This window comes from Somniosus microcephalus, chromosome 34 (assembly GCF_052327205.1).
Source record: "Somniosus microcephalus isolate GS21.2 chromosome 34, FLI_Smic_1.0, whole genome shotgun sequence".
In the NCBI taxonomy this organism is placed as follows: domain Eukaryota; kingdom Metazoa; phylum Chordata; class Chondrichthyes; order Squaliformes; family Somniosidae; genus Somniosus; species Somniosus microcephalus.
Genome location: NC_141020.1, coordinates 18,006,250 through 18,019,583, shown reverse-complemented (window position 1 = coordinate 18,019,583; position 13,334 = coordinate 18,006,250). Strand labels below are relative to the sequence as shown.

Below are 13,334 nucleotides of genomic sequence, written 5' to 3'. Positions count from 1 at the left end.
TTGTGGTTTTAGCAAAAGCAGATGACTCATTCTTGGAATGAAGTTTAATCTCCACATATGAAGCTGATTTCCGGTCTTGCTCTTGTGGCCAGACAGGGCTGTAAGATGCTTTTTTAACAAAAAATAAAACACACTTGTTTCATTGCTCTCACTGTTACTTATATGTCTGTTGCCTCCTCCTGTCAGAAAACTAAAGGCACACACATAGAGTTGGGGTAAAAAAAAGTCCCTTGATTGTTCAGCATGTGAATTTCTTACAGAAATAGTACCCCAGAAATGTCTACTAGGATGGTGGCTATTCCTATCTGTATGTAGTGATTGATGTTATTTTGAAGAATGGTCTGTAATCCAAATTTTCACTGAGAATTGGTAAGGCGATCTCCTAGTATTTGTCTTTCAGTCAGTATAAATTTTCTTTTGGCAGTCTGTCGATGGAGTTCAGTTTACACGAACTCACCATGTAGTCGGGAAGACGACCCTGTATGACATGGATGTCGATATCACACAGAAATTCGCAGCTATTGGCTGCCAGGACAGAAATATTAGGTACGGTTTCTCTCCTGGGGGAGGGGGTGGTCTTTGCTCAAGGTAAGGCATGTTAATGTTGAGAATGAAGCATTTCTTGTCTTTGGTACCCACTGTTGCATCAAACACCAGATCGTATGACTGAGTTGGGCTGGACTGTGATGTCACCTAGTCAAATAGAGTGTTTGTTATAAATCTCATCATCATGAAGAAACGACTCATGAAATAACACTGGACGGCCAGCTGGTGGCGCCGTCCAAGGAGTATAAATACTCGGGCGTGGGCCCAGCTTGCCTAGGGACATTTTGTAAGACAGGAACTAGTGAAGTACAACTAGACCTCCATGTTCTGAAACAAGTTGATTAAAGCCTTGCTTTCTACTCAAACCAAGTGCGTAGTGAGTTTTATTACGTCAATGTTGACTCTCTATTGAGACTCAGACATGAATGATGCCTCCAACACATAGGTGAGGTATAGAAGGTGGCCAGTGCCCATGGAACTATCTATAGCAGGAGCAAGTGTCCTAAGGGGAGAAGAAAACTGGGGAGGAGCAAAGGGAACAAAAAAGAGAATTCATCTGCTTTACAAACCTCTTGATTTTTAAAAATAAAATTATACTTTTTTATATTAATGTTGCAGAATATTTAACATCGGCAGCGGGAAACAAAAAAAATGTTTCAAAGGTTCGCAGAGTGAAGATGGGATCCTCCTCAAAGTAAGGAATACAAGTCTCAGCAGCATCTGAAATAGCACAAAATTTCTTTAATGCTGTCTTTTCAGTAGTTTTACAGGGGATATAATGCTTTACTATAGACAGTACTACATGGGGATCTACAGTTTTAAATGAAGCACTAGAGTCCAATGAAGAATCATGTCTATGGAGACTGACCTTTTTAAAAATGTGTTCTAATGAATGTCAAGAGATAGCTGAAGTTCAGAATGGCAAGCCAACTTCTCCACAACTCTGCCAATGTACAGCTGGATCCATCCTGGTGGTAGAGAGAACATTTCTGAGGAATGTAGAACATAAGTTTCTAACTTTGTTAAAGTTGTTGAGCACTTGGAGATTTGATTATTTTTCTATGCTGTTCTGGAATTCATAAATGTCAGTGTGAAACCGTGTCAACAACAACAACTTGTATTTATATAGCGCCTTTAACACAGTAAAATGTCCCAAGGTGTTGCACTGGAGTATTTTAAGATAAAAAATTTGACACCGAGCCACATAAGGATAAAGTAGGGCAGGTGACCAAAAGCTTGGTCAAAGAAGGAGGCTTGAAGGAGCGTCTTAAAGGAGGAAAGGGAGGTAGCGAGGCAGAGAGGTTTAGGCAGGGAATTCCAGAGCTTGGGGCCTAGGCAACAGAAGGCACGGTCACCAAAGGTTGAGTGATTATAATCGGGGATGCTCAAGAGGGCAGAATTAGAGGAGCGCAGATATCTCTGGGGGAGTTGTGGGGCTGAAGGAGATTACAGAGATAGGAAGGGGAAAGGCCATGGAGGGATTTGAAAACAAGGATGAGAAGTTAAAAATCGAGGCGCTGCTTAACCGGGAGCCAGTGTAGGTCAGCGAGCACAGGAGAGATGGACGAAAGGGACTTGGTGCGAGTTTTGGATGACCTTCTGTTTATGTAGGGTAGAATGTGGGAGGCCAGTTAAGAGTGCGCATGGATGAGGGTTTCCGCAGCGGATAAGGTGAGGCAAGGGCGGAGACAAATGTAAAAAGTTTTACTGACCAGAGCCTCTATCTTGTAGCTTATCAGGAGGCTGTAGTTTGATATCTGTGGTCACACATGGCAGGGAAGTTGTAGGTCAGTGTTATAGAAAAGCACATCACCAGCATAGAGATTTTGTTCGATACCAATAACTGAGAATTCCCAAATGTGCAGATAACATCACGGCTGAGTCTCCCCAGAAAAACCAAATCTAGCGCAGTATTACCTACCAGATTCACCTGAGCCCTGTGGCCGCTGTACAGGAAGAAACATTTGTCAATTCCCGCTCTCTACAGATACTTTGAAGACCCCACTGCACTTTGCCAAACACCTTGCGTTTACTTTGCCTTTCTGCTTATATTTGTCATGCAAGCTTTGTCCACAGATCTTATTAATGCTACCCAAATTGTATCTCTATAACAATGTTTTTGAGCTTGTTGGAGTCACATCTGCTATCCTGCAGAAAGCTAGCAATTATAGAACATGAAGAACCTCCTATTCCCATAGTTTGCAGGAACTGGCCCAAGAAGGCCTGGAAAGGGAGGTTGTAAACTAATGCCTTGCCCTGCAGCAAGGAAAGTGTATATTCTCTCTTTCTCCCCTATCCCTCCCAAAATGGGTAGACTCCAAGCAATATGAGCATACTCTCCATTCAAATGACTGCAGCATTTTGCTGCCACAGTATAGCCATCCTCAACATCATTGCCCACAAAGAGAGGGCAAGCAACAAGATGTACTGATGCACTTTCAGTGGGATTCTTGTAGCCCTTATCTAAAGTAGATTAAAAGCAACTCATTTCTACACAACCGTTAGAATCTCTGAGGCTTTGCTTGCTGTTTTCTGCACAGTTAGAATGTCATTGTGGTGAAGACTGATACTTCAAACAAGAAAAATGCACTGATGGAAAAGAAAGAGGGGTGATAGAAAAAAAGAATTGGGTGGGTGAGTTAACATGATGGTTTCAAAACCAGGATTTGGGTCTGCAAGAGATTTCTGGGGCTTCGTGAATGATCACATTCCTGGGTTTTTCTGTATTTGTTGACTTACTAGCACATTATTCCTGTTTTCTACACATTCAATAGTAGCCTTCAAAAGGGAATTGGATAAATACTTGAAGGAGAAAAAAATTGCAGGGATATGGAGAGAGAACGGGGGAGTGGGACTAACTGGATTGCTCTTCGAAAAAGCCACCACAAACTCGATGGGCCAACTGGCCTCCTTGTGCTCTACTATTCTATGATAACACTGTGTTCATTTGGGTTGCTTACTGATCTTTAAGTTAGAACGGGGTTCTATGGGAGTGTGCTAATACTTGCAGCAGTGTGGGGGGTCTCCCACACAAAGTTTGAAAGAGCACAGATGGCATATTTCAAAGGCCATTAAGGTTGTTCCACTGCAGTTCACTATGTACAGGAAACTTTGTGATATCCGGCACCGACGGGACCGAGCTGTTGCCGTCCCATCAAAACTGCCGGACAAACCAGTGCTAATGTTAAAACATACGGAAGCTTTTGAGCTCCGTATCTAGCAACAAACCCTGTTGCAGCTTCTAAACAGTCGGCCGTAGCTTGCAAGCGTCTCTGTAGCTAAGCAACAGCTTTAGCTCGACCTTGCAGAGCCTGACTAGTGGGGAAAAAAGCAACGAAAAGAAAAAAAACTTACTGAACCGACTCCTGAATTTTGCCGGTGGATCGAGCATTCCGGACAGTTAACCTCCGGATAAACCAAAGTTTCCTGTACTGTTCTATGTTATTTCAGTACGCTGCACCTTAGTTTATACACCCATGGTATCTCAATTCATTTGTCATCTTCACAGCTCTACTTGGACTGTCGATCTCTTCAGCAGCTCAGCTGGCTGCAGGTAGTTCAGTCTGCTTGGTCCATGAACTAACTTTGTGCTTAACTTATTTCCCTGCATCGTCTGACAGCACCCACCCCTATTTGACGAAGTCAACTCTTGACAGTTAGAGGCAGATGGCCTGCCCTTCAAACCAAAGGTTGAGCTGGGGCGCCCTCTGCTGCTGAAGTAATGGGAGCATTTGATTGCAAGTAAATTACATGAAATTAAGTGCCTTTTTATAAAGGAAGTGTTTTATAGGTGCTTGAAAGGTTTAAAGAGAATATTGATGCTGAAAACAAGCACATTTTCTGCTGGATCTTCAATGGATAGAATAGTATTTTGGATACTGTCTGCTTTTGCATATCAATGGCTTATGAGTTGCTTTATTTGGTAATTTTTTTTTAAATATAGGAGATTTCTCTTGTGACTATTTCAAATTTCAGTTGAGCTTCCCAACATTGTTTTCCCTGCTTTGGTTTCTAGGTTCAGATGGATCCGTCTGGAACATTTGTAGCCACTAGTTGTTCTGACAAGAATATTTCCCTCTTTGACTTCTACACTGGAGAATGTGTAGCCAGCATGTTTGGGCATTCAGGTACTCGCTTTACATTAACATGCAAAGCCGCTTCATTTCGCTTTCACCTTTGTCCCTTCTGTGTTGTATTTTTAAAAAATTATTCATTGTCATTCCTTAAACCCAGCCTTTTTTTTCCCCTTGGTGAATATCCAGTAGTCTCTTGCATTCTTGTTTAAACTGTGTAGAGTAATTAAAATGGGACTGCCCAGGGAGCAAGTCAGTGTGGGGTGGGTGGCTACTCGCACTAATGCTGCATAAAAGAAGAAATTGCAGTGAACAGGAAAGAAGCTTCTGAATTATTCACAAAAATGAATTCACAGGGTTATGTTATCAGTAAATGTGAACATTTTGAATAGTGTGATACTTCAAGTGATTGGTACAGAATAGGCTCTCAAGATCAGGTTGCATGCTTTTAAACATTTCTTTTCTATAAGAAGAACCTGCACATAACTAAGTATTTAACAGGCTTGTGGTCTGGTGTTTAATAAAAAAAAGTAAAAGCCACATAACCAGTAACACGTGTGATATGTTATAGAAACTTACTTTTCAGAAGCTTAAGATTGGTGACAAGGTACAAAAACAATTAGGCAGTCTTTTTGACCGCACAAGATAATAGAATTTTCCCTGTGTGAAGCAAGGTATTTTGGCCTAGAAATTGGTCTGCAGTCAATGGAACTGAATATCGGGGGCTGCGTATAACGGACGGCCGATCCGATACCGCTCGTTTTGCGCTAACACCCGAGACCAATTTCTAGGCCTTTGTATTGGTTCATACAAATAACAACAGTGACTGCAGGAACACAAGTATATCATTTTATTTTAGAGCCGCAGTGGACTCTGGTACCTCCTTTTTACATGCTCAGTCCCGGCAACTCTGCATGATTGCATTCAGCTTGGCTCCGGATAATCTGAACTGACTGCAGTCCTTGGGAGACTGCACGGAGGGAGTGTCTGGAGTTGGCAGGCAACCTGCCCACCACCCAGAGTTTTTGTGTGTTGGGTGTGATTGGAGATTCAACTTGAGCAGTTCATAAACCTCATCAGGAAGTAAAATCCCTCCTGCCACACCATTTGACAGTTATCCTAATTTAAGTCTGATCTGAGATTATTTCTTTTCGATTTACTTGTATTATACTGGTGGGAATCCAGCGTTACCCATAGCGCTGAAAGTCCAAATCCATTATTTGTAAGCGGTGCCTCCGTGCAGGTCTATAGTTAGAAAGATAGTGCTTCATTTTGGAGTCTGATAGAATCAGACTGGAAATGAATAAAATTCAAGGAGCAGTAACTTGTGAATTTCTACAATGAATTTGATGTCTCTGAATCTTCAGAAACAACTAAGAAGTGTTGCAGAAAATGTTGGAAATACTCAGCAGGTCAAGCAGCATCTGTAGAGAGAGAAACAGTGTTACCATTTCAAGTCGATGACCCTTTGTCATCTCCAACTTTTTCCGTTCTGACGAAGGGTCATCGACTTGAAACGTTAACTCTGTTTCTGTCTCTATAGATGCTGCCTGACCACCTGAGTATTTCCAGCATTTTCTGTTTTTATTTCAGATTTCCAGCATCCGCAGTATTTTGCGCTTGTAAAAAGTGTTGCATGTAGTTTAGAACGACTTTAAATCAATGTAGAGGGATTGTACAAATGGTTTTCAAATTAATTTTTATCTTTCCATCCTAGAAATTGTAACTGGCATGAAATTTAGTAATGACTGCAAGTATCTGATCACAGTATCAGGAGACAGGTGAGTACTTTCTGCTGGTCTACACTAATAAACTCTTTGGAGTCAATCCATGTAAAGTATGTTTGGTTATGAAAGAATTATTGCAAGGCACCAATTTGTAGGCCAACATGACGGAGAGTATAAAATGTGTACTTTCTCCCACATGTCACTCAACAATAACCTGGCCCTAGGAGGCTGGCATGCTGTGTCTTCAGTCATGTAATGCTTCCACTGTGCAATATGTGGCTAAAATAACAACAAATCCTCCCTCTGCTTTATTTCCCCAGCCTCCATAAAGCCCCATCTGTCATTCAGATACAGCCTTGGTCACATTTTAATTGGGGAAATGGCACTCTGTCACATTCCACATTTCTTCAACCATTGAATGACCACTTCAACACTGAGGATTCTGAAGTGTCATGAGCAGATGGGCTTTTCTCAACCTTCACTACTATTATGACAATTCCTCTGGAGTCTGCTCTTATTTCTGCCCTCTCGACTACTAAATGAACTGTTTATTCAGACAGTTTAATCATAAATTCAGTCTTGCATGAAGGAATTATGTTCCTTAAGGGTGCTATGAAGTTAACTAACTTATTGTGTATGACTGTCTAGCAAGTCAGCATTGGGGTGCTTTCTAGTCTGAGTGCCATATTAAAGCAGTAATTGCCCTACTTTCACAATGAATATTCCAGAGTTTTTCTAACTTTATTTTTTATAACCCACAGTTGCATTTTCAAATGGCGCTTGGACTCTCAGTTGACAACATGCATGAGACATCGTCTGTCTGAAATTAAACAGATTGCTAAAAAGGACAAGGCACCACCAACCAAGGCACCTGCACCGATCAGGTATATTACTTCAAACTGCTGGCTGACTTGCAAAGTACTTCAGAAAATCACACCGTCTTCAGCTCTTATTATTTGAAAGTCCTTTATCATTCAGAGGTCACAAAGTTTGACAATCCAAAACTCTCCTGTGTAGGTGGCAGGCAGCACACCATGTTCCCAAATACCTGCAAATATCACCTTGATCTAACTGCTTAAGAAGCAGGAGAGTGGGCCCATGTGACTTAGCAACTTTCAGCTTCCGCCGCCGCTTCTCCATTCCCCCCACCTTGTGATGTGCCTCACTCTGATTACGCAATTGCCATTAAACTTGGTATGAAGAATGAAAGTGTGGGGCCAGGAGACCTAAACGATGATGTTTTGTGGTGTGCCACAATGTCATTGCTATTTTGCCACCCATTGGTTTGTTTTACTAGGAATTTTGCACTGCCCTCACCCCTGTAGCAGCTTAGATTGGGTGGAAAACTTAAAGCGACTGAGTCCTCTTCTAAATCTGTGTCCTATATTTCAAGATCTGCTCAAGATAATATACAAGATCGTTTTCTAGATCAGTATGTTGAGGAGCCAACTAGGGAACAGGCTATTTTAGATAGTCATAACGACACAGAAGGAGGCCATTCGGCCCATCGAGTCCGTGCCGACTCTCTAGAGCAATCCAGTCAGTCCCATTCCCCCGCTCTATCCCCGTAGCCCTGCAAGTTTATTTCCCTCAAGTGCATATCCAGTCTCCCCTTGAAAACATTGAGTGTCTCCGCTTCCACCACTTCCGTCGGCAGCGAGTTCCAGGTCCTCACCACTCGCTGCGTAAAAAAGTTTTTCTTCACAATCCCCCCTGTAACTCTTGCCCAAAACCTTAAATCTGTGTCCCCTAGTCCTTGTACCATCAACTAGTGGGAACAGCCTTTCCCCGTCTAGCCTATCCAAACCCATCATAATCTTGTACACCTCTATCAAATCACCCCTCAACCTCCTTTGCTCTAATGAAAACAAATCCAGCTTCTCCAACCTGTCCTTGTAGCTAAGATCCCCCATCCCCAGAACCATTCTGGTAAATCTCCTTTGCACCCTCTCGAGGGCCTTCACATCCTTCCTAAAGTGTGGTGACCCGAACTGGACGCAATACTCCAGTTGTGGCCTAACCAGCACTTTATAAAGGTTCAGCATAACTTCTCTACTTTTGTGCTCAATACCTCTATTTATGAAGCCCAAGATCCCATATGCTTTGCTAACCACTCTCTCAATATGTCCTGCCACCTTCAGGGACCTATGCACATTAACTCCCAGGTCCCTCTGTCCCTGCACACTCTTTAAAACTGCCATTAAGTGTATATTGTCTCTGCCTGTTCCTTCTGCCAAAATGCATCACCTCGCACTTCTCTGTATTAAATTCCATCTGCCATTTGTCTAGCCTTTCTATGTCCTGTTGCAGTCGATTGGTATCATCATTGTTTGCCACACCATATATATATCAAAAAAAGCAGATCTAGTATTGTGCAATGTGAACGGGTTAATTAATAACCTTGTAGTAAAGAGGCCTTTAGGGAAGAGTGACCATAATATGATAGAATTTTATATTGAGTTTGAAAGTGATTTAGTTAAATCCGAAACTAGGGTCTTGCATCTAAACAAAGCAAACTACATAGGTATGAGGGGCGAGTTGGCCAAGGTAGATTGGGAAACTACATTAAAAGGTATGACTGTAGACAAGCAATGGCAAGCATTTAAAGAATGAATATATAATTTACAACAAATATACATTCCTTTTTAAGGCACAAAAACCCCACAGGAAAAATGGTCCAACTGTGGCTAACAAGAGACGTTAAAGATAGTATTAGATCAAAGGAAGAGGCCTATAATGTTGCCAATAATAATAGTAAGCCTGAGGATTGGGAGGATTTTAGAATTCAGCAAAGGAGGACCAAGTAATTGATAAGGAAATGAAAAAAGAATGAGAGAGTAAATTAGCAAGAGACATAAAAACAGATTGTCATAGGTATGTAAATAGGAAGAGATTACTGAAAGTAAACATAGGTTCATTAGAGGCAGAGACAGGAGAAATTATAATGGGTAATAAGGAAATGGCAGAGATATTAAACAAGTACTTTGTATCTGTCTTCACGGTAGAAAATACAAAAAGCATGCCGGAAATAATGGGAAACCTAGGGTCTAGAGTGAATGAGGAACTTAAAAAAATCAGTATAAGTAAAGACATAGTACTAGAGAAATTAATGGGACTAAGTGGCGACAAATCTCCTGGACCTGATGACCTGCATCCTAGGGTTTTAAAAGAGGTAGCTGCAGAGATAGTGGATGCACTGGTATTAATCTTCCAGGATTCCCTAGATTCTAGAACAGTCCCCAAGGATTGGAAGGTAGCAAACATAACCCCGCTATTTAAGAAAGGAGGAAGAGAAAAAATGAGAAACTATAGGCCAGTTAGCCTGACATCAGTAGTAGGCAAAATGCTAGAATCTATTATTAGGGACGTGGTAACAGGGCACTTAAAAAAATCATAATATGATTAGGCAGAGTCAACATGGTTTTATGAAAGGGAAATCGTGTTTGACAAATCTGTTCAAGTTTTTGAAGATGTAACTAGTAGGATGGATAAGGGGGAACCAGGGGATGTGGTGTATTTGGATTTTCAAAAAGCATTCGATAAGGTGCCACACAAGAGGTTATTACACAAAATTAGGACTCATGGGATTGGGGGTAATATATTAGCATGGATTGAGGATTGGTTAATGGACAGAAAACAGAGTAGGAATCAACGGGACTTTTTCGGGTTGGCAGGCTGTAACTAGCGGGGTACCGCAAGGATCAGTGCTTGGGCCTCAGCTATTTACAATCCACATCAATGATTTGGATGAAGGGACTGAGTGTAACGTATCCAAGTTTGCTGATGATACAAAGTTAGGTGGGAAAGTAAGCAGTGAGGAGGACGCAAAGAGGCTGCAGAGAGATATAGACAGGTTGACTGAGTGGGCAAGAACATGGCAAATGGAATACAATGTGGGGAAGTGTGAAGTTATTCACTTTTTGGTAGGAAAAACCAAAAAGCAGAATATTTTTTGAATGGTGAGAGACTGGGAAATGTTTGCATTCAGAGGGACTTGTACATGAATCACAGAAAGTTAACATGCAGGTATAGCAAGCAATTCGGAAAGCAAATGGTATGTTAGCTTTCGTTACAAAATGATTAGAGTATAAGAGTAAAGAAGTCTTGCTACAATTATACAGGGCATTGGTGAGGCCACACCTGGAGTACTGTGTACAGTTCTGGTCTCCTTACCTAAGGAAAGACATACTTGCCTTCAAGGGAGTGCAACGAAGGTTCACTAGACTGTTTCCTGGGATGAGGGGATTGCCCTATGAGGGGAGATTGAGTAGACTAGGCCTATATTCCCTAGAGTTTAGAAGAATGAGAGGTGATCTAATTGAAACGTATATAATTCTTAAGGGGCTTGACAGGCCTAATGCTGAGAAAATGTTTCCCCTGGCTGGGGAATCTAGAACACGGGGTCACAGTCTCAGAATAAGGGGTCGGCCATTTAAGACTGAGGTGAGAAATTTCTTCACTCTAAGGGTTGTGAATCTTTGGAATTCTCTACCCCAGCGAGCTGTGGATGCTCAGTCGTTGAGTATATTCAAGACAGAGGTCGATAAATTTTTGGGAATTAAGGGATATAGGGATAGTGTGGGAAGGTGGAGTTGATGTAGAAGATCGGCCATGATCTTGTTGAATGGCGGAGCAGGCTCGAAGGGCCAAATGGCCGACTCCAGCTCCTATTTCTTATTCTTATTAAATGAGTTGGTGCTAGAAGAGCAATTTTGCCTACAGTATAAACACAGTGAATTGAGATATTATCCCAGAATCCAGTATGTACCCATATACTCACTGGTGCAAGTACAATCCCATTTGAGTGATGAAAGTAAGAAAGACTTGCATTCAAATAATGCGTTTCATGACCTCGGGACATCCCAAAGCACTTTACCACCAATGAAGTACTTTTGAAGTTTAGTCACTGTTGTAATATAAGAAACGTTGCAGTCAATTTGCACATAGCAAGCTCCCACAAACAACAATGTGATAATGACCAGATAATCTGCTTTAGCAATGTTGGTTGAGGGATAAATATTGGCCAAGACACATGGGAGAACTCTCCTGCTCCTCTTCGAATAGTGCTGTAAGGTCTCTTACTTCCACCTGAGAGAACACGGGGCCTCCAGTTTAACTTCTCACCCTAATGACGGCACTTCCAGCAGCGCAGCACTCCCTCAGTACTTCACCGGAGCGTCAGCCTAGGCTTTGTGCTCCAGTCTCTGGAGTGGGACTTGAACCCACAACCTTCTGACTCGGACAAGAGTGCTACCCACTGAGCCATGGCTGACCGAGTTCAACTTGGAAGCACCTATTGCTGCTGTAACTGGCTGTGCACACAGTGCTTTGGTTTTCTACAAACTCTAGTGTGCCACTGTACATGCATGTGCATAGCTGTCTGCCCAGTGGAGCATTGTGGCCTTTGTGGCATGCCCATTTTGTAGTCCCAAAATTGGTGACTGAGAATTAGAGAATACTAAATATTGAAGCTTTCTGACATGGAAAGAAGGGCTTCACTTTCAATATTTAATAACTGTTCTGCAATGATTTAGGAGAGAGACCTTTATGGTGCGAAAGTTAGCTTCAGATGATCAGGAAGATGATCTGAGTGAGGAAGATGCAGAGGACGGATCATTCCAAACCCCTTTAAAAGAGCACATGGACAGAGGTATGACCGCTTTCTTTATACTGTACAGTACATGGGATTGATGAAATAGACCCAAGAAATCATTTTAAACCTCAACAACTGCACGGCAATAACCAAGATCAAAGCTTGAATAGTTTATAATGGTTACCTGAACCCAGGGTTAAAGGATAGCCTTGAAGCATTCAGCTATCTGTTTTATAACACATAGCTTGTGCCTTTATGCCAACACTACTGTCACTGTTTATTTTTAGTGTGGAGATGCCGGTGTTGGACTGGGGTGGACAGATGTGAGAAGTCGCACAACACCAGGTTATAGTCCCAACAGCTTTATTTGAAATCACAAGCTTTCGGAGCGCTGCTCCTTCGCCACTTCACCTGACTTGTGATTTCAAATAAAGCTGTTGGACTATAACCTGGTGTTGTGTGACATTCACTAAGGTTATCAAGAAATTCTGTAACAGACTACTTTCCATAAAACTTTCCAGTATCTACTAGAAATATTTTTTATCAATATATGGCCCAAAAGCAAATGTGTTGCCAATTAAGTTTAACTACAGGGCATCACTTTTGGATCTTGCACTTAACAATATGTATCTTGTTCTTTTCTCCCTTCTTATTCTGTGCAAAATCCTAAGATCCCATGAAAATAGAATCCTAAAACCACAGAAGTTTACAGCACAGGAAGAGACCATTCATCCCCTTCCTATCATGTGTCTGCTGGCTCTTTGCTGAGCAATCCAAAACTAATCCCACTACCCCATGCTTTCCCCATGACCCTGTATTTTCTCCTCTTTCAAAGATTAATCCAATTTTCCCTTGATGTGCTGGAGAAAGCTCTTTTTCGCCGTTTTTATTGCTGCTATTCAATATTGCAGATAAGACTGAAGGTACTGCATTCCTGCTGACTAATGGGAAACTTCCACTGTGGGCAAAGAAACTGGTAAGTTCTTTGGGAGGGAAAGAATACTTTTGTGTGATAGTGATGGTAACCAGTTGCTATTTACTAACTTATCACAAAAACTTAGCCCAGTTTATAATTTTAACTTCAATGCATGTTCTCTTTCCCTCCTCTACAAAAGATGTTACTCTTTCTGGGATACAGTTCTAAGAGTGCCAGTGTGTCAGGAAACCTGTTCAAGTGGTGGACTTGACCATACATATACAAATCTCCACTCGCATACATTTCCTGTCACATCAGCAGCCCTTTGGTACTCGGTCTAGCTAGTCATCCTTCACATGCAGATCTGGGCAGTGTTACCAGACTATTTGACGGCGGAACATCACTGAGATTGTTGCTGATCTCCACGTGTGCAAGTGTACACACCCGCACTCTGCTGTAAGGGTCACTAGCTATTGATG

At 41.8% G+C, this 13,334-nt stretch overlaps 1 protein-coding gene and 1 long non-coding RNA gene across 5 annotated transcripts in view; one reads left to right on the top strand and one right to left on the bottom strand.

Annotated features, from left to right (window-relative positions):
- Positions 1-13,334, top strand: part of LOC147096844 (mitogen-activated protein kinase-binding protein 1-like) — a 104,049-nt gene that overhangs the window by 47,873 nt on the left and 42,842 nt on the right. For both annotated transcript variants that reach the window (XM_085973531.1, XM_085973530.1), the window contains exons 15-21: positions 425-546; positions 1,165-1,240; positions 4,562-4,673; positions 6,337-6,400; positions 7,108-7,230; positions 11,881-11,996; positions 12,851-12,915. In XM_085973531.1, the coding sequence (XP_085829657.1) occupies positions 425-546; positions 1,165-1,240; positions 4,562-4,673; positions 6,337-6,400; positions 7,108-7,230; positions 11,881-11,996; positions 12,851-12,915 (678 nt within the window). The remainder of the gene's footprint in view (positions 1-424; positions 547-1,164; positions 1,241-4,561; positions 4,674-6,336; positions 6,401-7,107; positions 7,231-11,880; positions 11,997-12,850; positions 12,916-13,334) is intronic.
- LOC147096845 (uncharacterized) lies at positions 541-4,176 on the bottom strand. Of its 3 annotated transcripts, none has more exons than XR_015074562.1 (3): positions 2,259-4,176; positions 1,415-1,514; positions 541-693 (listed from the first exon to the last, which is right to left on the bottom strand). It is a non-coding gene; the product is annotated as an uncharacterized LOC147096845 (long non-coding RNA). The 3 variants fall into 3 exon arrangements; XR_015074561.1 differs by having other exon boundaries at positions 3,901-4,172; XR_015074563.1 differs by having other exon boundaries at positions 4,007-4,172.